This window comes from Nothobranchius furzeri, chromosome 2 (genome assembly GCF_043380555.1).
Source record: "Nothobranchius furzeri strain GRZ-AD chromosome 2, NfurGRZ-RIMD1, whole genome shotgun sequence".
NCBI classification, from domain to species: Eukaryota; Metazoa; Chordata; class Actinopteri; order Cyprinodontiformes; family Nothobranchiidae; genus Nothobranchius; species Nothobranchius furzeri.
Window position 1 is genome coordinate 70,536,939 of NC_091742.1, and position 24,238 is coordinate 70,561,176.

General features: G+C 41.7%; 1 protein-coding gene across 7 annotated transcripts in view; it reads right to left on the bottom strand.

Annotated features, from left to right (window-relative positions):
• Nucleotides 1-3,410: 3,410 nt before the first annotated feature.
• kcnip4a (potassium voltage-gated channel interacting protein 4a) overlaps nt 3,411-24,238 on the bottom strand; it is a 339,081-nt gene continuing 318,253 nt past the window's right edge. For all 7 annotated transcript variants that reach the window (XM_070547817.1, XM_015947022.3, XM_054748871.2 and 4 more), the window contains 6 exons: nt 16,518-16,587; nt 14,748-14,818; nt 13,904-14,011; nt 3,892-3,996; nt 3,720-3,782; nt 3,411-3,635 (listed from right to left, as the gene is read on the bottom strand). In XM_070547817.1, coding sequence (XP_070403918.1) covers nt 3,588-3,635; nt 3,720-3,782; nt 3,892-3,996; nt 13,904-14,011; nt 14,748-14,818; nt 16,518-16,587 — 465 coding nt within the window. In that variant the 3' untranslated portion in view covers nt 3,411-3,587. The remainder of the gene's footprint in view (nt 3,636-3,719; nt 3,783-3,891; nt 3,997-13,903; nt 14,012-14,747; nt 14,819-16,517; nt 16,588-24,238) is intronic.

A 24,238-nucleotide genomic window follows, 5' to 3' on the forward strand; every position in this document is an offset into this window, starting at 1 on the left:
GAGAGTTGAAGCTGGTTCCAGCATTGAGGATCAGTTGTTTTTGAATATCAAAGCCAACTTATTTTCATCTGATGTTGACAGTTTGGGTCTTGTTCCCCCTTTTGTCTACATAGTTTTTTTTAGAAATGCCTCTAAAAGAAACACCCAACTTGTTTAAATCTACATCAATTTCACTGAGTATTCAAATAAATCATTAAAAGTTCTAAATGAATGATACGCAGGGTGTAAATGTTAAACAGCAACTGCACGTATTAATGAAAACTTCAAAATTGATCTTGATTCTAGTTGTTCTTCACATGCTACAAAACGTTTTTAAATTTGTCATTAGATGTTTTAGTCCTAAAGAGATTAATTTAGATCCTGGTGTCATATCCTACTGTCACCACAAGGGGGCACACGTTGACAAATCTTTTGTCTCAACAAGCATCCGTTCACAAAATTAAAATCTTACTAATGCGTTTTCAGTTCCTCATATATTATGCACATTTTAAAGGGAGTATAATAAATTCTGCTGTCACTTTATCAAATTCAAAAATCTACTTTAAACATGGCAACAAAAAAAAAACATTTCTAAATAAAGTTATGCAAAACACAAGTACACACAGAATGATGTCTCATTCTCTTTACTAAAATAAAACCTTCCCCTATAAGACATAAACACGTTTTACTGTGGAATCCTACTAAATGGTGCACCTGAATCTGCGATTCTCAGGAATACCTCACTTTCCTGGATTAGGTTAATGCAACCTCCCTGTTTCTGATATCCGTGTCACTGTGAGAAGAAAAACACAGAAAACGTCAGATGAAACCACTCAAGTTACACAATGTCCTGATCCAACCGTTTCCAAGCATCATACTTTTACGCAGCATGGCTTTTTTCTCCTCCATTTGGTGCCAATCAATGGTTTAATCAGGGGTCAATCAGGCTGAAATGGTGTAGGCAGCTGGATGTTGTCCTACGGGACGTGGAGGAGGAAAAACAGCAAGAACCATCTCAGTCTGCCACCTTAAATGTGTGGTTTAATTCTTTAAAATCGACGAATAAACCCCAAGAGCACTGCTTCGATAAAGATGAATTACATAAATAAATCCAAGAGCAAATCATCATTTAATACTGTACAACTGACAATCCTTTATACAACAAGCATGAAAGTCTACTGAAACCCCAAACGCTGCTCTTAGTAAAAACTCCTCCACAGTCATAATAAATAAAAATAACATGATGATAGATGGTTTACTTTACAGGAAATGTACATACATACATAAATAAAAGTACACTGAAAGCAGCTTTTCTCTCTTCTGGTTTTACAAAGTCGTCTAATGTGATGCTTGTGGTAAATCGAGCTACCTGTGTGCTTAAGACTATGGAGTCCATCAAGAGCCAGAGGGGAAATAAAAAGAGATGTGTTTAAATCTGTTCCCTTTGAGATATTATGCACACAGAATAGCCAACAGGGATGATTCTGTGTAGGGTTAGGGTTAGAATTAGGGTTGGTGATGATTCTGTTTACGGTTGTTCAAGTTAGACTAATTCTTCTGTCTAGAATCAGCAGGTTTGAAACAAACCAGCAAAAAAGTTTTTAGGCAGCATTCAAGTAAAAGCCAGCTTCAAAGAATGGGATGTGTGCATGTTGTAGACAAGAATCGTGACAAGAATCTTTGATCTTGAACTTTTGGTTTTTGGTCATACTTCAGGATGTAGCCCTCTCACGACTAAAGACAACCTACAACAAACATCAAGCAGTGTTTGAGGTTTCCTGGAAAAGTCCTGTGACTGTAGCGGATACTCTTCTCCTGTTGGACAGACTTTATCTGCTATTTGGACAGGTACCATCCAATTTAGAGACACTGGGGTTGTTCTCAATAACGCTTACCTCAAACACTGATGTTTACATATCGCGGCATATGCTGACCCTATCAGATGAAAAAAACATAAAATATTATCCGAATGAGCAAATTCATAGTTTAACTGCTGAAATGAAACAATTATTCATTCACTGATTATTTGAGTCACTTATTTGTCAATAGGGTTGAAGAGAGCAGGTGCCTAGCTACAGCGGTCATTGGGTGAAAGGTGGGGGACATTTTGGATCACAGGTATGCATAAACAGAACAAGATAAGCAACCAGGCACATCCTCACTCCTATGGACAATTTAGTGTCGCCACTTAACCAAACATTTTTGGTCTGAGAGAGAAAACTGGATTATCCGGAGAAAATCATGCATGGTTAGAACATGCTAACTCTGCAAAAAGGCCATGGCTGGGATTTTGACCAGTGGCCTAGTGGTAGAGTGTCCACGCTGAGACTGGTATATCAGGGTTCAAATCTCAGTCAGGTCATACCAAAGACTTTAAAAATGGGACCCACTGCTTGACACGCAGCTTGGTTGGATTGGAGGGTTAAACCAATAGATCCCGAGTGCAGCCACTACTGCAGCTCTCTGCTCCCCATGGGGATGGGTCAAATGCAGAGATGTAATTTCACCAGTTTGTGATAACTAATGGGACTTTAACTTTCTTGCTGCAAGGTAACGGTGCTACCATATTGGTAGTACCACCTATAATACCATGCAGCCTGACAAAAATGTCTGACTGATAAACATCTGATCTATTTTTCTATCTCAGGTTGTATTTAAGTCAGTATCAAGACAGTCTGCGAACAGTTTGAGACACAAAACTAAGAGAAAATATACAAACTTAAAAATAAAAAAACTTAAAAGTTAAAATCCCTCAAAATCTGTATTTGCAACATTTTTGCGACAATTTTCAGATCTACCACCCCCAAATCCATCCTGAAACCCAAGCTCTACACACCTTCTACACATAACCACGACGTTCCCGGCAAATTCATGTTTACTGCTCCCTAAACTGTGGGAACATATTTTAACAACTGTATTTTTACTTCACCTCCCGGACCCTTGGCGGGCTCCGTTTTCAGATTATACCGCTGCTTTGATGGTCCAGATTTGACATCAATACAATCCTTGTGTTGTCTAGTTAGCAACTAAACATGAATAAAGTTTCAAAAGTTTGTTAAATAGAATTCTCATCTAGTGTTTTACGTTTTGTATATACACAATTCAAAATGGTACAACATATGCCCCCCCCCCCCCCCCCATTTTTTTTCTCTCTAAATCCTTCCTTCAAAAAGCTAAATCAGACCCTCAGTTGATGGGAACATTCTGGAACTGAAAAAAAAGAAGAAAAGGTTACATCAGATCTCATATGAACTATTTTTGAGTCACAGTGATTTTACTTGGCAGTAAATACAACTTTTTTTTTATCCCATTAAGTTTTCTCAAGTACGAACCGTGAGGATCAATCTGTGGCTTGAACATAATGGTTTCCTTCTTTATTTGTGTTTGTTTCAGCTGTAGTTTTGTTTTGGTCTGATTAAAAAGCTGTTCTTTCCAGAGTGTTCCCACCATGCAGCCTATTCCTAATTGTGGCCTGCAGTAATGAACAGTATTTAAATCTATGGTCGAAAGTCTGCATAGCACACTGTACAAAGAATGAGTCCAAGTCAGTAATTGGGCCATGCTAAAGACAACGTTGTCCTCCAAAAGCTTCCACAGGCAGCCAGAAGTTAGAGAACATTTTCAAAGAGGTGCATTGATCGCATGATGTTTTCATCCTGAGGATAAAGAGAAACAATGTAATGAATAACACAATTCAGACCAATGGTAGTCAAGGAAGAATTGTGAGGAATCCAGCTTACATTTTGGCAACAGTCAATGAACTCGTCTATGGTTACCACCCCATCTTTATTTTTATCCATCTTCTGTTGGGGACAAAGAAAGGGAAAGATGGAAAACCAAACAAACAAACAAACAAACCGTGACAGAGATATGTAAAGCCTCCCAGACAACAGAGACCCAGCAGACACTTGCCTGGAAGAACACTTCTACGTGCTGACGAGGTGTCTCCTCTTTCAAGACGGGGTACGTGCATTTACCCATCATATCATAGATGGCCTTCATGATATCCAGCATTTCCTGTCACACAGAACAAAGGAACAATTCAGGGAAAATGACCAAACTTATTTTTTTAATAGGGAGAAAAAAATATGAATTGGTAAGTGAGTCATTCATAAGTCAGGATGTTTTTTAAATTTGAAGTGAAAGACGATTAGAAGACTTCCAAATGCTTTGCACCAATATTTTATTTACAACAGAACATAGAAAATATGATGATTGTTCTAACTCAGAAGTTGTACAATTTTAAATGTGATGCTTGCTACTGGTCTCAATGGCTTAACGACATCTGATCCTCAAGATTGTGAGTCTTAGTGTTGGAGTTTGGTCCCATTCTTGCCTAGACATTTCCAGCTGCTGAAGACTTTATGGTTGCCTTTGACATATTTTTATGGTAAATCATGCATCAAATGTTCTTTATAGGTGAAAGGTTTGGACTACGGGCAGGCTAATTTAGCACCTGGATTAATTTCTGACAAAGCTGATTTACCGGTCCATCTACGTCCCAATCCTCACCTACAGCGGGGCAAAAAAGTATTTAGTCAGCCACCGATTGTGCAAGTTACAGAGGTCAGTAATTTACATCATAGGTACACTTTAACTGTGAGAGACAGAATGTGAAAAAAATCCATGAATTCACATGGCAGGATTTTTAAAGAATTTCTTTGTAAATCAGGGTGGAAAATAAGTATTTGGTCAATAACAAAAATTCAACTCAATACTTTGTAACATAACCTTTGTTGGCAATAACAGAGGTCAAACGATTACTATAGGTCTTTACCAGGTTTGCACACACAGTAGCTGGTATTTTGGCCCATTCCTCCATGCAGATCTTCTTGAGAGCAGTGATGTTTTGGGGCTGTCGCCGAGCAACACGGACTTTCAACTCCCTCCACAGATTTTCTATCGGGTTGAGGTCTGGAGACTGGCTAGGCCACTCCAGGACTTTCAATGTCGAACTTGACCCGTTTCAGAGGCGTCGCGCATAGAAAATAGAACCGGCGCGTAAGGGCCACGACATGCTGCTCCTGAGACTCGGCCGACTCGCTCTGCTGACGGCTCCGGTGGAAAAGGTTCTGTTGACCACAGCAGTTCTTATCAGCAGCTATGACGTGCTGCTGCAGTAACGTGCTGCTGACGGCTCTGGTGGAAAGAAGGGGTTAGAGATAGGGCTAGGAGCTCGGACATTCGGGAGGGACTCGGAGTAGAACCGCTGCTCCTCCAGATCGAAAGGAGTCAGTTGAGGTGGTTTGGGCATCTGGTTAGGTTGCCTCCTGGACGCCTCCCTGTGGAGGTGTTTCGGTCATGTCCTGCCGGCAGGAGGCCCCCGGGTCGACCCAGGACACGTTGGAGAGGTTACATCACCAATCTGGTCCGGGAATGCGTTGGGGTCCTGTCGGAGGAGCTGGTGGAGGTGGCTGGGGAGAGGACGGTCTGGAGCTCCCTAGTTGGGATGTTGCCCCCGCGACCCGGACCCGGATAAGCAGAGGAAGACGACGACAAAGCTGTAGGGTAAGGTAAACTGGGTACTTTAGCTCAGTATATATATTAACTCTACTTGTGACCAATAAGCTGTGATACTCTATCTAAATACAGGGAGTGCAGAATTATTAGGCAAGTTGTATTTTTGAGGAATAATTTTATTATTGAACAACAACCATGTTCTCAATGAACCCAAAAACTGATTAGTATCAAAGCTGAATGTTTTTGGAAGTAGTTTTTAGTTTGTTTTAGGGGGATATCTGTGTGTGCAGATGACTATTACTGTGCATAATTATTAGGCAACTTAATAAAAAACAAATATATACCCATTTCAATTATTTATTTTTACCAGTGAAACCAATATAACATCTCCACATTCCCAAATATACATTTCTGACATTCAAAAACAATACAAAAACAAATCAGCGACCAATATAGCCACCTTTCTTTGCAAGGACACTCAAAAGCCTGCCATCCATGGATTCTGTCAGTGTTTTGATCTGTTCACCATCAACATTGCGTGCAGCAGCAACCACAGCCTCCCAGACACTGTTCAGAGAGGTGTACTGTTTTCCCTCCTTGTAAATCTCACATTTGATGATGGACCACAGGTTCTCAATGGGGTTCAGATCAGGTGAACAAGGAGGCCATGTCATTAGTTTTCCTTCTTTTATACCCTTTCTTGCCAGCCACGCTGTGGAGTACTTGGATGCGTGTGATGGAGCATTGTCCTGCATGAAAATCATGTTTTTCTTGAAGGATGCAGACTTCTTCCTGTACCACTGCTTGAAGAAGGTGTCTTCCAGAAACTGGCAGTAGGACTGGGAGTTGAGCTTGACTCCATCCTCAACCCGAAAAGGCCCCACAAGCTCATCTTTGATGATACCAGCCCAAACCAGTACTCCACCTCCACCTTGCTGGCGTCGGAGTCGGACTGGAGCTCTCTGCCCTTTACCAATCCAGCCACAGGCCCATCAAGACTCACTCTCATTTCATCAGTCCATAAAACCTTAGAAAAATCAGTCTTCAGATATTTCTTGGCCCAGTCTTGACGTTTCAGCTTGTGTGTCTTGTTCAGTGGTGGTCGTCTTTCAGCCTTTCTTACCTTGGCCATGTCTCTGAGTATTGCACACCTTGTGCTTTTGGGCACTCCAGTGATGTTGCAGCTCTGAAATATGTCCAAACTGGTGGCAAGTGGCATCTTGGCAGCTGCACGCTTGACTTTTCTCAGTTCATGGGCAGTTATTTTGCGCCTGGTTTGTCCACACACTTCATGCGACCCTGTTGACTATTTTGAATGAAACGCTTGATTGTTCGATGATCACGCTTCAGAAGCTTTGCAATTTTAAGACTGCTGCATCCCTCTGCAAGATATCTCACTATTTTTGACCTTTCTGAGGCTGTCAAGTCCTTCTTTTGACCCATTTTGCCAAAGGAAAGGAAGTTTCCTAATAATTATGCACACCTGATATAGGGTGTTGATGTCATTAGACCACACCCCTTCTCATTACAGAGATGCACATCATCTAATATGCTTAATTGGTAGTAGGCTTTCAAGCCTATACAGCTTAGAGTAAGACAACATGCATGAAGAGGATGATGTGGACAATATACTCATTTGCCTAATAATTCTGCACTCCCTGTATAGAATATCACATTGCCTGGTCTTTATTGTGCTTTATTCAGAAGACACTAGGATTCTTTATTTATTAGGGGATTGTACACACTTCATTTTGATTCAAGAAACAGTCAGGTTTATAAAAGTAAGAATTTATTTTACAAACAATTAAAACTTGACAAACTGGTTAACTATTATTTACTGTGAGTGGATGGAACTAAAGGTGATGTCTGGAACCTATGTGTGAATGCAGTGTTGGTCAGAACTTCCGTATCTCGGAGAGCTGAATTCTGCATGTAAAAGAATTTGGTTTGCGTTAAGCTATGAGGTTGACTATTATCAAAAACCACATCCAGACGCAGTCTCACTGTGTTCTGTGTACCCAAGTGGAGACGCCCCTTTTTTTGGGGGTGGGGGGGTGGGGGGTGGGGGGGTCGGAGACCCCAAGAACCGAAGTCCGTAGATTAACCTGCAGTACGACCAGGTCAGTCCAGAGTCATCTCCAGGTAATGACAGTTGGAACTAGTTTGCATCTCAGAAATAACTCTTAAGGATTTGAACAACTCAGCTTGTTCTGCAGGAACTATTTTGTTGTATCAGCTTCGCAGGTGTGAAAAAAAGCTTTGACAACGTGTCAAAAGCTTTAGTGGGTTGAAGAGGGTTTTGCTTCAGGTGGCCGGCCTGAAGCTTCTCTGGAACTCAAGAATCACCAGCGTAATCTGATTTTAATGTTATGATGTTTTGATTGTGTAGCCAACCAGAGGTTGATAAGTTTGGATGTTACCAAGAATCTCAGAGACACACGCTTTCTTTGATCCAGAGGCTCTGATCTGGGTAAAAGGTTAATTATGTGTCATGGATTTAACTTTACCTTACTTTGTACTTGTGTGAGTGCAAATGTTATGACCTTGTCAAGTAAACATGCTAAAACAATCATTGAGCACAGATTAATGAAACATTTCATTATTTTATAATTATTATAAGTAGCAATAAACAAACGTTTATTTAATGATTATCTGGCTTGTAAATTTCAGAAGTTCATATTTAATATTAAAAATCTTCTTTCTTCTATGAAGTGAGGAGTTTAGATAAAAGGGGTGCTCTGTGAGGGACCTTGGAAAGAACAGGATGTAAATGTTATGATTTTGTTATCTCTGTCAGAGCTGCAGGCTCTGAGCTCCGGCTGGTGTGAGGAAGGCAGGCTGATTTAAAGGGAACACGTGCAGTCTCGTGTCTCCTTTTTGACCAGATGTTGAATGGTCACACAGTACCTAAACTGACCGTTGCTGGACGTTACAAAGCCATGCAGGTGTGATGGTCCTATAGAAATATACAAGGCCTGCCCTGATATAGACACTATCTGGAGGGAAAAATACATTACAAGCTTTCCAAAACTGTATGAGTTTGTGTACCATCATACAATAAAGTTGGATACACTACCTGTGATTACCAAAAAATTTGGATTCATCTGATAATATAACTCTATGAAACAGTCCATATCAAATCAGTCTTGACCCACAGGACACAACAGCCATGCTCAAAAATGGCTTCCATTTGGTACGATAAAGCTTTAGTTGGCATTTGCATGTGGCATGTAGAACTGTGTTTAAATATTCCTGGGACCATTTGATTATGTCGGTGTGTCTACAGTTTCTCTGAATATTTTGATGATCTCATGCAATGAAAATGATGGGATTTGCAAAGCCTTTGCAATTTGGCAGTGAGGGGCATTGTTTTAAAAATATTCCACAATTTCTTTTACACTCTCTTTTACATATTAAAGAGCCTCTTTAAAGAATGCCCAAACTTTTCTGGACATCGGGTTGTAATCTAAAGTACCTAAATTAATACGCTTATCTCTATAGTTTAATTCCAGTTAATATGAACTTCTTGTAATCATTAAAACAAATCTTGATTGGCTCCAAATCTTGAAAGTTGTTCCAAGTCTTTTTTGGACATTGAATGCTTTTTTTCCCTAAATTAAGTCCAGTTCCTCGCCATGTACACACACACACACACACACACACACACACACACACACACACACACACACACACACACACACACACACACACACACACACCGTCCCTCCTGTATTGTGATACATATCGTATAATTTTTCCTGTTTTGTGACACATTTCTTACCGTCTCTCCTGTATTGTCATACATATCGTATCGTCTCTCCTGCACCGTGATACATAACTTACCCTCTCTCATGTATTGTGATATATATCGTATCATCTCTCCTGTATTGTGATACATATCGTATCATTTTTCCTGTTTTGTGACACATTTCTTACCGTCTCTCCTGTATTGTCATACATATCGTATCGTCTCTCCTGCACCGTGATACATAACTTACCCTCTCTCATGTATTGTGATATATATCGTATCATCTCTCCTGTATTGTGATATATATGATACCGTCTCTCCTGTATTGTGATACATATCTTAGTGTCTCTCCTGTATTGTGATACATATCGTATCATTTTTCCTGTTTTGTGACACATTTCTTACCGTCTCTCCTGTATTGTCATACATATCGTATCGTCTCTCCTGCACCGTGATACATAACTTACCCTCTCTCATGTATTGTGATATATATCGTATCATCTCTCCTGTATTGTGATACATATCGTATCATTTTTCCTGTTTTGTGACACATTTCTTACCGTCTCTCCTGTATTGTCATACATATCGTATCGTCTCTCCTGCACCGTGATACATAACTTACCCTCTCTCATGTATTGTGATATATATCGTATCATCTCTCCTGTATTGTGATACATATCGTATCATTTTTCCTGTTTTGTGACACATTTCTTACCGTCTCTCCTGTATTGTCATACATATCGTATCGTCTCTCCTGCACCGTGATACATAACTTACCCTCTCTCATGTATTGTGATATATATCGTATCATCTCTCCTGTATTGTGATATATATGATACCGTCTCTCCTGTATTTTGATACATATCAAATTGCCAGATTATTGCCAATACACACTCCAAGTAATGAAGACCCAAAATTTTAGGGTAGTGATGTTGTCTGCACAGAGTCCATAAACCATCAAATATTAAGCCCCACACATCAACCAGGACAGGGTTGAGAATTTGGACAGTTTGTCATGTCAGATATGTAGCGCAGTTTGTCAGATTGTTCTGCTGTTTTTCTATGTCTGTCACAATTCAGTAGTACTAAAAAAGATTAGTATTTAATGAGGTGAAAGTCATTAAAAAAGTACTACCACTAAATTAGAATATTTATCTGCCTACAAGTTAGTAGAATGAACACCAGCTTTGATACTGTCACAATAATACAATCTGCACCATTTATGTTAGTTAAACCAATAAAGAAACTTTTATAATGGTGTCAAGTCAGTAGTTATCACTTGACTAGAAACTTTATTTCCAACAGCAGGTCAGAAAAGACAGCTCTAATTTCTAATTTAGAGTCTTACTGTGAAAAATACCCAAGATAACAATTTTAAACATACAATATTATTTTAGTGCCAAAGCGGTAATTCTCAGCAAGCTTTCAGCTGTCTGATTCATTTAGGAGAGACCACTTATCAGGTGGATTTTCTTCTATTTCTAAAGACTTTCAGAAGCTGTTCTGCTGTAGTTTATTTTTTGGAGGGGTTGACACTTCTTTCCCACCATTGGAACACTTTCTTACTATTTGAGTCTGAAGATCTTCAGAAAGCCTGAAAAACAACCAATAATGACCACTTCAAGTCATTACAAGTAAGTCTGGCTCCATGGAGGTGAAGCTAAAAGAAATGACAGGGGGTTTGAAGCTTTTTCTCAGTACTGCAGCTCATTATGAAATTAACTTGATCAAGATTTCTAAACTAGACAAATTGAAAATAGTATTTTAGTTGTTAACCCTTTACAGGGCCAACTTCTATATTTAGACACTTACACTCACAACATAAATTATGCCGGTGTGCCTTTTCACAAACTCTTAGAATTACGGGAATTCACCAAAACAATCATCAGAGATAAAGCTAGTCATGGTTTGCGCCATGGCGCCAATCCATCAATCAGTGCGGAGCAATAAGGCGCCAAATACTGGTTTGTCTGCAGAGCCAGAAAACTCCTCGGTCTCCTCTCATGTTTGCAGTCAGATCTCTAAAACTAACAATGCTAGGTTTATGAAACTCTCACATCACATGGTTGACTAGTTGCGCTAAATAACAATATATGTGTTGTGAATGGTAATCTCAGTTAAGTTGGTGAAATCATAGCATGAAAATCAAATCTGCCATATTTGAACACACACCCCGAACAGGTAAAAGAAATTATGAATGTTGTTTTTTTAGACATAATCTTAATATTCATGATAAGAGTAATAGTAAGTTATAATACTGAATATATTTTGCAGTTTTAAACTAAGATATCTCAGGGAAATGGAGATGAATTTTTATTGCACCAAGCCAATTTCACCATCAGTGAGGATGATGAACAGGAAGAAGATGACATTGAGGCACATCCTCAAATATAAAATATTCTAATAATCTATATTTGATCAGAAATAGTTGTATTGTTCAATAACTTTTCAAAAATATTCCACAATAACTAGTTTTTTTGTGTGCAGAGCTTGCATGGACATCGAAGGCAGTCCCACTGGACTGGCAGACCGGGGTGGTGGTTCCTTTATTTAAAAAGGGGGACCGCAGGGTGTGTTCCAACTACAGGGGATCACACTCCTGAGCCTTCCTGGTAACGTCTTTTCAGGGGTTCCGGAGAGGAGGGTCCGTTGGATTGTTGAACCTCAGATTCAGGAGGAGCAATGTGGTTTTCGTCCTTGCCGTGGAATACTGGACCAGCTCTATACCCTTAGGGGGATCCTGGAGGGTGCGTGGGAATTTGCCCAACGAGTCTACATGTGTTTTGGGTTAGGGTTAGGGTTAAGAGAAGGCGTTTGACCACGTCCCTCGGGGGGCCCTGTGGGGGGTACTCCGGGAGTATGAGGTAACAGGCCCTCTGATACGGGCTGTTAGGTCCCTGTATGACCGGTGTCAGAGCTTGGTCTGCATTGCCGGCAGTAAGTCGGGCTCATTCCCAGTGAGAGTTGGACTGCACCAAGGCTGCCCTTTGTCACCGATTCTGTTCATAACCTTTATGGACAGGATTTCTAGACGCAGCCAAGGTGTGGAGGGCATCCTTTTTGGTGGCCTGAGGTTCAGGTATCTGCTTTTTGCAGATGATGCGGTTCCGTTGGCTTCATCAGAACGTGATCTTCAGCTTTCGCTGGAGCGGTTCGCAGCCGAGTGTGAAGCAGCTGGGATGAGAATCAGCTCCTCTAAATCTGAGACCATGGTCTTGATTCGGAAAAGGGTAGAATGCCTTCTCTGGGTCAGGGATGAGGTCCTGCCCCAAGTGGAGGAGTCGAGGTATCTCGGGGTCTTGTTCACGAGTGAGGGAAAACTGGAGCATGAGATCGATAGGCGAATTGGTGCTGCATCTGCAGTGATGCGGGCGTTGTACCGATCTGTTGTGGTGAAGAGAGAGCTGAGTCAGAAGGCGAAGCTCTCGATTTACCGGTCGATCTACGTTCTAATACAAGCGGCCGAAATGAGTTTTCTCTGAATAGTGGCTGGGCTCTCCCTTAGAGATAGGGTGAGAAGCTCAGGCATTCGGGAGGGGCTCGGAGTAGACCCGCTGCTCCTCCACATCGAGAGGAGTCAGTTGAGGTGGCTCGGGCATCTGGTCAGGATGCCTCCTGGACGCCTCCCTGGTGAGGTTTTCTGGGCACGTCCAACCGGGAGGAGACCTAAAGGTAGACCCAGGGCACGGTGGAGGGACTATGTCTCTCACCTGGCCAGGGAACGCCTTGGGATTCCCCCGGAGGAGCTGGCCCAAGTGGCTGGGGACAGGGAAGTCTGGGCCTCTCGACTTAGTAGGCTACTGCCCCCGCGACCCGACTCTGGATAAGCGGATGAAAATGGATGGATGAAACTCGTTTTTATAAAAATATATTATATTTTTTAATAACTGTGATTTATTAAGTATTTTGAACAGTGATATAATGTTCTATAATTAGCTAGATTGTTCTAAAGTGTCATAAGTTTTTAAACATTATTCAAAAATATTGTTTATTTAACTTGTTCATGTTATTTTGTTTTGGGATTTATTTTACCAGAACAGGGCCAACGTCCATATTTGATCATTTTGTTTTCTCTGATTTTCTGCATGAAAATAAATATTTTTGAAAATTGTAAAATCAGAAATATACGTTGGTTATGGACTACAATAACACCCTGGGGTTGAAATTTTAAAAAGTTAAGATACTTAAACGAATGCCCTATAATGGGTTAAACTAACGTATTCACCATTGAAACAGTATCCGTACAGTTATGTGCATCTTCATTTAATTATTGGGTAAATATGGCTAAAATACTGGGCCAGATGAAAGTCAACCCTTACCAAATGCTTTCATTTTTTAACTGAATTTTCCTAACTAATGACCTTAGCTGCTGAAGTAATTAGTCCTTTAAGTGAAGCATACAAGTCCATTAAGTTCAAAGTATAAGATCTGAAAATGTTATGAGTTTTCACTGTTATTGTGTCTTCTTTTAGTGAGAATGTTGGCTTAAAGTGTTTACACAAGGCATAAATGCTACAAAGTCCTTGAAGAGAGACTGTTTTATAAACTGTGAGTCACTCTGGTTCAACAGCTTTGTTGTTACTGCGTCATATTAGCAAAAGACTTAATACTGTATTTAGTGGAATGAAAACTTTTTTGTTTTCAAGCTATGAAAGCTTTTGACATTTGAGTATTGTGGCATTCCACTACTGCAGTGAATAATAAGGCATACCGCACCTCTTTAGTGATGTATCCATCTTTATTGATATCGTAAAGGTTGAAAGCCCAGATGAGTTTTTCCTGCACGGTGCCTCTCAGGAGGATCGAAAGCCCCATAACAAAATCCTGTAATGCAAACACAATTAATTTACACTTGTGCAAAGCAGTACACTGGAAAAAAGCCCAAAACACTACAGCAGAGTAAACAACACACACACACACACACACACACACACACACACACACACACACACACACACACACACACACACACAAAGAAAAAAAGTAGAGATCAACTAAAGCATCCTTCATGCATCTGCATTTCTGCCAGTGTACAAACTACATCAGCTATTTAAAGGCGAGTGATGAAACAGCAAAAGTGCAGGAGCTCTAAATCAAAAATACCTCATTATTCAAATGATTTGAAAGCTCATTTTCTGTGAAGGCCCTCTGGGAATCCACATGTTTTTGAACAGAATGGACACATAAACCCAGGGGGGGGGGGGGGGGGGGGCTTTATATTGGAGAACTGACAGCTTCTCTGTCCTACTAAGCAAATGTATGTCTGTTATAAATATTAATAAAATGTTGCCAGCGTTGCAAACCAACTTGGTTAAACTTGATAAAAATGACTGGATCAGGTTGATTCTCCAGAGCAGCATGCTAAGAGCATTCAGCCTCAAATCCAGGCTTTAGAACAAGCAAAAACATTGGCCGGTTTGTGGAATTTTACAAAAAAAAAACAAACACCAAATTATTTAGTACTATGCATCCATCGGCCTTTAGCAGTGGGTAAATCCATATTTCATGAATGATTTGATGCATTGTGGCTAATAAATTACAAGGATCATACTTGCCTTACCTCAAAACTTACAGAACCGTTGTGATCATTGTCAAAAGCATTGAACAGGAAGTGCGCGTATGTTGAGGCATCTGTAAGTACAAAGAAGACGTTAAAAACTGTCTGTGATCATTTCAGTCCAACACCTGCTGAAGCACCTACTACAAGCCAGAAACCAGTTCAAAGATGTTGTTTTTTCTTCTTCTACCTTCACTGTGTAACTTCAAAGAAACAAATGCCTTGATGAAAAAGAAATATGCTCAGAGCTGGGGTTTATTATGGTTTCCTGTGTGCCTTTTTTCTCTCTGAATGGGTAAATCAAAGCCTCTCAATGCTTTTACTGTTTGTCCTTCACAAGGATTGTTACTTAATGATAAAAGCTAATGGCGAGAAGCTCAAGGCTGCAAGAAGACAAAATATGTTCCTCCTCTGCTTTTCATTATCACTGTTTACTTTGATGCATGGTTAAGTGGAAGTGACCTTGTCTTGGTGCTGTTTCTATCAGTCTGGTGTCACAGAGGAAATTAATAACACTGAGAACCAATTAGAATGTGGCTAGTAAGATTTGTAAATCTTCTCAAGTGTGAAAGCAACCATGATGGTAATATGCTTTGGATGCAGGAACATTGCTGTGCATTAATTTTTGCATGTGCCAAGCCAGGCTGTGAGTGGACATGGTTATGCGTACAGATGCATGAACCTCAGGTTGACAGTTTTCACCATAGCTTAGAGGTGGTGCAGATCTCTGTGATCAAAAGACACAAATAACATGTTTTGAGTGTTGTTTTGCACAGGAATGTCAGTTTTTGTGTCCAAATTGATATCAACACATTTCATACCGTTTTTCTCCAAAACAACATTCTGTGTTGTCATTATTTTTTCCTTTTTTTGTTTGTTGTATCTTTGGTGACATCATTTTTGATAAAAGAGGCAGGTACTGAACTGCACAATGTCAGTACTTTGACAAAAATATTTGGGTTGTTTACAGTCAATTACTGATTGAGCGAGTGCCCTAGTGCTCGGATATTCAACAGGCGTATCACATTTCTATGGCCCATGAGCCAAATCTGGTTAGCCTAGAAATCTAGACGGACAGTTTCCAAAGCAAAATGATTTTGCTCTGCATGTCGGTCTAGCCTCGCTCTATTGGAGCCTCAGCACCTGGCCTGATCAGTTTTGTTTTGTGCCAAACACAGTGCTCCACTGGTTTGGTGGGCGAGAATATGTGATGGAGCGGAACAACTAAGATGGCAACCCTAACCCTAAATCCAAGATGCCATCACAAAGTGGCGTGGTATCGTATAGGCATCTCATTAATACACGAGGAAGACAGAAGTATACGGGGATGTAGGAAGTGATTACTAATACGATGGTCACATGACTCAACCACATTCAGACATCTCCTGGCACAACCCTCTTGATCCACATCTGGATGCAGCTATGTGCTCAAAGCCCAGGCATGAGGCCAGGATGACCATTCTTGCTTTGCATTGTTAAGGACCAAGCCAGAACATGTCCCACTGGTGAACAATGTTCCCAAATCAACCCTGTCAGGGTTATGTTGTCCCCACACTCATCATGAAAAACAATACCAAAAACTTGCTACTAAAATTTTGTGCATTCTCAAGCCCATCACAGACCTGTCATTTGTAATATACTAAATAAACACCAGAAGACCTTGCAGAGATCCTGCAGAGACTATTCACATTCTGGGTGGTTTATTAGTTACAGGCAAGTCTAAGGTTCTAAGGAAGGGGGACACAAATTGGAAAAGTAGGAATAACTACATACCTCCTTGTGGGAAGAACTGTGCGTAGATGTCTTTAAAGGTTTCTTCATTGACGACTCCACTGGGACATTCCTGAAAGACACAATAAGACAAACTGTGGCCATTACCATCTTTAACAAGACAACCTTTGGGTTTTGTGTAAGGAAATAACCTCTAGTAGGCAAATTTCTGTCATAAGATATGTTTGGAGCTGAAACCTGTTCTATCCAGTGTCCATTTTTGTCACTCTCCTCTCTTTCTGACTCTTTCTATAAGCCCATGGTCAGTCTGGTGGTATTCAACTGCAAACCATCCACGCCTGAGCAGAGATCTTATCTCTAGTCATTCAAAGTCACCCACCTGTGCTCGTCTGGTGGCATTCACTGAAAAATACTGTTGCGTAACACCTGTAAGAAGAACACTTTTGTGTAATTTGAAAGACCCACAGATATTGAAGATGACCTTGCTTAGAGCAGTGCGGTGATAAAAGAATGTAGTTTTGCAAGCTCTGTTCTGCTCTCTTGGTCTGAGGCATCAAGAAATAAGAAAAATAAAGTGAGAAGCAGAATCTTTTCTCTGAGTATGTGATTTTTTTTTACAGCGGTAATGGTAGTTTCACAGGATTTTGTTGAAAACTGAACAAACATGATAATTACATGTAAATGTACAGATTTTTGATACAAGTGCAACCAGTGGAAAGCCATAACTGACTGAATAAACTAGGGAATGGCCAGTCTATTGCACTGCATAATCATTGCACTCTGTTGCCTCATCCCACCCACCAGACAAAGAGAGAGTCCTGATTGGCCCACAAAGCAGATTGTGAACCAATCCCAGCACTCTGCCGGTTTGATACCCCTATAGAGAGCTGTGATTGGCCAGCCAGAATGCTGATAGGGGCTGTGGAGGCTCCAACTGAGCGTTCCTAGACCAAAGAATTTTGTCTCGTTCACTAGGCTACCGCACCTCCCCATCCAGGTAGTCTTGAATGTGGGTCCCATCTTCCTTGGACTGTAAATACTAACACCCAGTCTCTCCATGTAGCTAGTGGGGAGCTTAAACTCCACAGTTGTAAAGAAGAGATTCTGTCCTATCTAGTCAAGTAATGCCTTGCACCAAAAATTTATTTTTTGACTGCAAGAGATACAGGATCCCTGTCCAGTCTTCCTGAAGAAGAGTTTAATCTGCAGAAATGGTTATATCTCACAAAAAATGACACATCAACAGTACCAACGGTAAATATACTGTGCCTATCTTTGCTCTGCAAGGTGTAAAATACCACTCAGGCTCAAAATAAGTACATTAGCCTAGTGGTAGAGTGCCTGCCCTGAGACTGGGAGATCAGGGTTTGATTCCTGGTTGGATCATACCAAAGACTTTGAAAAAATGGGGCCCAATGCCTCCCTGCTTGACGCTCAGTATTAAGGGTTGGATTAGAGGGTTAAACCACCAAATGGTTCCCGACCGCGGCTGTGTCTGCAGCTCACCGCTCCCCCAGGGGATGGGTCAAATGCGGAGAACAAATCCTGCAGTGTGTGTGACAACTGATGGGACTTTAACTTTAAAATAAGTTTCGGTGAAAGTCCACCTAAGTCCTTCAGGGGTACTTCTGAGTTAAAAAATGCTCATGAAATACGTATGTGGAGTAACCAGGTAGGTAGGTTTTAACATTGCAAATCTGCAACGCCTGCCTCCAGAGGGTTAAACTTAGAAAAACCTCTTTAGTTTGAAGGCAATCATGATGCTTCTCTACTTTGATTACTCACCAAATAGGTCTTTCACTTTTACCTTCTATGTTCCCAGAATCATTTCCTGCACCGTCACAAGGGTTTTACCATCTGCTGCATGTTCCTATCACTCATATTCATGATCTCCATTATGGTATCACACTCTTGTACTATACCAATATGCAGCTACTAGCTAGAAGATCATACCATGCTAGCACAATAATTGGGGTATGAAGGGGTTTCAGTCTTGATGTGGGCCAAGAGAGGTCAGTTTTGCTTTAGTGTCCTAAAGAAAAAGACCTGCCTACACAATGCCCCGCCCCACTCAAAATGCTGCTACTGTTGCAAGCCCGAGCAACCAGTCAAGGCTTAGAAACAGTGGTCAGAGACAAGGGTCACACAAGGGTCAAGAGGACAGGAGTTCAGGACTTGCTGGTGAGGACAGAACTAGGCAAAGGGTCAAAAGACACGCTGGCTTCTGTGGATCCACCCATGGACACACCCCTGGGCCCGCCCCTAACTCCACCTCTGGCGGGAAAAGAAGGAATGGCATGGAGTGAGGAGAAGCCCAGCTGGACCCAGGAGCTCTCAGGAATGCTGAAAGAAGATCTACAATTTGCTACCAATATGAAGATTTATGACCTGTGCTCTCATTCCAGGAGTGCAGAATGTAACTTTTGTGCCCTCATGTGAATACTGCATGTAGTGAAATGATACTAAATGTCTTATGTAGAGCTAAAAAAGTGTATCTGGTAGATGACCCCTTGACCTAAACTGTCAGGAGAGAATGACTTGTGACTCTTGCATTGTTTAGAGCAGTCTCAGAAATGATATAAAAGGATGCAGCTCAGATCGAGCAGAGAGTGCTTCAGGCTTCGTTCTTGGGGAGATTCTGAGAAGACAAGAGCTGGTGTAAACTGACTCTTATTTAATCATTATGAACTAATTCCTCCGTGGGGGATAGTAGTTGTTTTTTACTTTACCCATTTTTGTATTTTGATTTTGTAATAAACCTTTTTTGAAAAAGAAACATAATCCTGATTCTTTCAGGTTTTCTCTAAAGCTTCACGTTTGGAGCCCTGGCCATAAATTGCACAGAGGTAAGCATGTCGAAGGTCGGTCTCTGAATTATCAGGACTTACTTTACAGTTTATAACAGAATAATATAAAGAAACCTTAAGATAAGAGAAGTTTTAACTTCTCCCTCCTTGCGGGTAACGAGTTGTCTTAAGGGCGATAAAAGCAAAATATTCGAGGTTATTTTGGCTCTGATTGCAGGTTGAAAAAGTCTCTAATCAGCTGGAAGGTTGGATTAATAAATAAATTGATAAACTTATGATAGCCTGATCAACTAGCATAAATCATTTTATAGTTACCAACCTCCCACATAAGCTGTTAGAGGCGCAATTAATTCCGGGTAGCCCAAACAATTGCTGAGAGGCTTGGCTTGCCTCCAGACTTCTCTCTAGTATCTTAACCAAAAGGTAACGAGTTTAAAAGAAGTGTAGCACTCTGGGGCTGGCTATTCGTGCAAGTCATTTCACCTTTAAAATAAAAGACAAGATTCTAATTAGGTAGTCCAAACCCGGATCTAGTACGATTATACTCGTCGATACACCCCCGAACCCTGATGGATGCACCGTCTCATAAGTTCTAACGGAACTGGGTTTTAAAGGAACCGGTAAATGGGACGGGCAAGCGACATGGCGCCTGCAACGTGGGGCTAATCGGCGAAGGTTTAAATATTAGATACCGGACTATTCGACGTAGAACTATGTCTTTTAGGCTGATAAAAGCTTACGCACTATGGACCTGATAAGCTTATAACCTTGGAGCGAAAACCGCACCAATTTCTCGAAAAGGAAGGAAATTTGGGAGAACGGACGATTAACTCAAAGAGGTATAAAGAAATCACGGCTTTCCGACGTAAGAAAAGCCAAGGATAAAAGCTAGGCAAAAAATAAAAAGGAATAAAGAGTAAGAATAAAGAATAAGACGTGAAAACGAATAAAAATAAAATAAATAATAAAAAAGAGAAACTTTCAACCAGCCATGGCAGATAGATCTTTAACGGTAAAACCGGAAAATGTTCTCCTTAATGTGAGATTTGTCACCGGAGAAATAGCGACATTTCAAGGTGAACCACAAAGCGTTTTAGCAGTATCCTGTAACCGGAGTTTTCATAACAAGGCCGGAACGGCTCAAGCCGCAGCGGAGCGCTGTCCGAATGCTGAAACTCAAGTAAAGAATAATCATGTATTTCCGTTAGTGGGTGATTTGGTGATTCTAGCAGAACAACAAAATGATCCTGTTTTTAATCAGATAGCGTGGTGTTGTTGGGAAAATCCAGCGAAACTCCCCACGGGCGAGCAGTATGAGATCCTTCTGGGATTGCTTGAGCAAATACCAACTGGATCGGAACCTTTAGTTCTCACTCCATTTGGAGTCGGGCAGTACCGATGTGATCAGGGAGCGATGTACTCTGCTATGGCGGAGTTCGTGGTTCAACGGGCTAATAGTAGAACAATTTACTTCTTATCTAGAAGCAAAAATGAGGCAATTCAAATGAGACAGGCGTTATGTAACCGACTGGGGATCACGGAGCTCCAAGCGGAAATGTACCGGAGACGAGCTGCAGTTGAAATGTCGGACTCCTGGGATGAAGCCCAATCGGTTCCGACCGCGCCCCCTTTGTATCCAGCGCTCCGCGGGGAATTCCCTGTGAGCCCCGGTTCCGAGAGCGGATTTCCTCCACCCCCACCGAACCCGCCTGACGCGGTTCGGCCGGCGCAGTGGAACCCGTTTCTACATGTACAAACCCCTTCTCAGGTGCCCATGAGAGGAGCGGAGAGACCGCCCACTGAACAGCATGTTGCTGCGTGGGACAAAGACGAGACTCAGAGACGGTCAGGGGCTGAAAGGACTCCAAACCCAATTCCTTTTCCCCCGTTAGAACCGCATAGTCCCGCGGCTCCTCCGAATCATGTTATGATAGGTCAAGAACCGGTGATAACTTTATCAGGCGAGAAAATAGATGCGGAGATCCGAGAAGAAGATGTGTTGATCTTTCTGAAAGATCCACAAAGTTCTGCCAGTACTACGTCCTCCTTAAGTTCTCTGAGGAGACTTTTAGGGGCAGAAAGCAGAAGTTCTATGATTCCGCTGGTAGATCGTAATTACGAAGCTGGAGAAATTACTACTCTCTTAGACAAGCAATTAGGGAATCTGGAAGGTCGTGTTAGCGCGATTTCCATAATTAACGTAGACCCTCATAATCCCGACATCTCTTTTCACCAAGCTTGGGAGCGGGTGGTGTCAGAAGCCTTGGATTTAGGAGCGCGACGGCTAGTGTTTAAGCTTAATAACAAACCCCAGGTGTGTCGGATAACTGAAGCATATGGCGCAGGTTTGGTGATTTATTCCGAAGCCTCTAGCAGGCTAGGAGACATCCCGGTCGTAATTTTAGTGGATAAGTCAGCCTTGCCGCGAGTAGAGAAGAAAGTCAAACATTGGTTTGAGGCCAGAGACAGAAGCAGCGAGAGTGAGGCTGAATCGGAGGAAGAACAAGGTTCCCAACTGGTGGTGCGTGGCACACCCAAAGGGACGCTCAGGTCAGAATGCGAATCCCATCAAAAATGCAGCACTCGGATCCCTGGAGGCAAAACACCTGAAAAAGTGAGTTGGTTATCCCCAGTTACAGCCCATGAGCAAGGTGAGAACAGAGAAAATGTAGAGCAGCAACCCCAGAGAGCAGAAAAAGGAGATGAGACAAATCCTATGGTTTATGGCATTAGAGGACTAAATAAGAAAAGCCGTCCAGTACAGATGAAATATTATGACCCTCAGGCACCTCCTAACATAGGCCCAGTTAGACCGGTTCCAGAACCAGGACGAGGCCAGTTTGCAATTAATACAGAGGGAGACCAGAATTATGCAGGAGAAGAAGCAGAAAATCCTTTTCCAGACTGGTACCCTGTAGATGGCTTCACGACTTCAGCAATTCAAGCAGCGAAAAGTAGGGAAGAAGTCATGTTGCAACCAGGATGGGGGCAACCTTTTAAGCATGCTTATTTAGGCCAAGGATATGATTTTTATCGAGGTGGATGTATGGCTAGAGATTCGGCAGTGAAAACTCACTGCTACTCGCCGTGCAGCCCCTCCCAACCTTTGGATGTAAACCGAAGCACTCCGCAGGGAGGACAGCTTAATCCAATGCCTAAAGAGAGAATCCTAGAACAGGAATATTCCCCATATTGGCAAACTGCTCAGGAACAGTCAAGAGTAAGCTTAGGACATTTTGATCATACCATTCTGCCACAAAGAGCATCGGGTGAGACAGACGCTGGGTATGTACAGCGGCTTCAGGATCGAGGTATGACGATTGAGCAACTTTCAAGTCCAGAAATTTCTCAGGTTATAGCATTAAAGAACGATCTGCGTTTAACCCCAGGAGCCTCGTTGATGTCCCTGGCGGAGAGTTCTCCCAGAGGGATCGGTGAGGATTCTGGTGAACGACGGAGGAAAGCTTTAAGCTCTGAAATCAGTACAGGAAAAGTTACATTAGCGGGGTGTTTGGGAACAATCGCAGGGCTTTCCCAAGTACAGCAGGAAAAACTTTTAGCTGATCTGCCCGGGGGATTAATGATGGCTGCGATGTGGCCTAATCTCTCCCCTGCAGAAAAAATCAGACAAGCGCAGGCGTGGGATCGCACAAGGGAATTTAAGCAGTCAAAAAACGAATTAGGACGGCAGGCCGGAAACAGATTGAAAGGTCAGATACCATCCCCTCTGCCCCCTCCACACCAAGGGGAGCAAGGGAGCCAATCAGTGAGTTCTCAACCGAGGCAACTCCCACCCAGAACAGAACCGAATCAGAACCAGAGAACCAGGGGCCAAATGGACCCAAATGCAAGGCCGTTTTTCATGGGACCCCCCGGCTGCCCTGTGGCTCGACCCAGGAGAGCGAATCCGGAGGAGTGGGCCCGGATGACCAGAGAACAGAAGGAGAAATTGATCCAATCAATCAAAGATTGGGACGCGAAATACCACAATCAGAGAAGACCGCCACCACAAAAGTAGAAATAATTGAGGCGCTCTCATCTCATACGCATTGGGATGGGGAGTGGCTTAAAGTAAAATACGAAAATACAAAATACATTTTAGATACCGGGGCATTAATATCAGTAAAGCGTGAAAATAATCCGATGGAACAAATAGGATACAAGAATGTGATACTCGCAGACGGCTCTGTACGTAACATGGCAGTTCATAAAGACGAACAGGGAATTCTTTACATAAAAGGTGCAGAAAACTTAATTAGTTTAAAGGATTTAGTTAAAATAACGAAAGACCCAGCACTGCATGTGAGTTTTTTAGGTGAATTAGATATGGATAGTCTCATTAAAGAACAACTGGAGAAGACTAGTTTGGACCCGCACAAACTCAGAGAAATAATCCAAAAAGGTAATTGGGCTACACACAAAAATGATTGTGGCAGAGTAAAAGAACAATGCATTATTAAAGGAGCGATGCCTGCCAGGGAAAAGCAGTATCCGATCAGAGAAGGAAGAGATGAGATTAGATGTACTCTCGCTGAGCTTAAAGAAAAAGGGATAATCGAAGAGAAAGATACATTATCCACCTGTCTTCCCATTCAAGCTGTTCCTAAACCTGATGGCACCTACAGACTGGTACACAATTTAAAAGGTTTAAATAGAGTGACTCCGCACGACGTGCGTAAAACTTTTGACCCATACATGCAGCTCCGAACCATGCCTATTAAAAAATATAAAACATGCATCGATTTGGCTAACGGTTTTTGGTCTGTACCTTTAGCGCAAGAAAGTCGAGCTAAAACTGGATTTACATTTGAAGGAAAGCATTTTCAATGGTGCGTTCTACCTATGGGATGGGTAAATGCGGCGAATAAATTTCAAGGTGTCGTACAGTCATATCTGGAAGGTTTACCTGTCGTTCAATATATTGATGACATATTTTTCACGCATGATTGTGAAAGC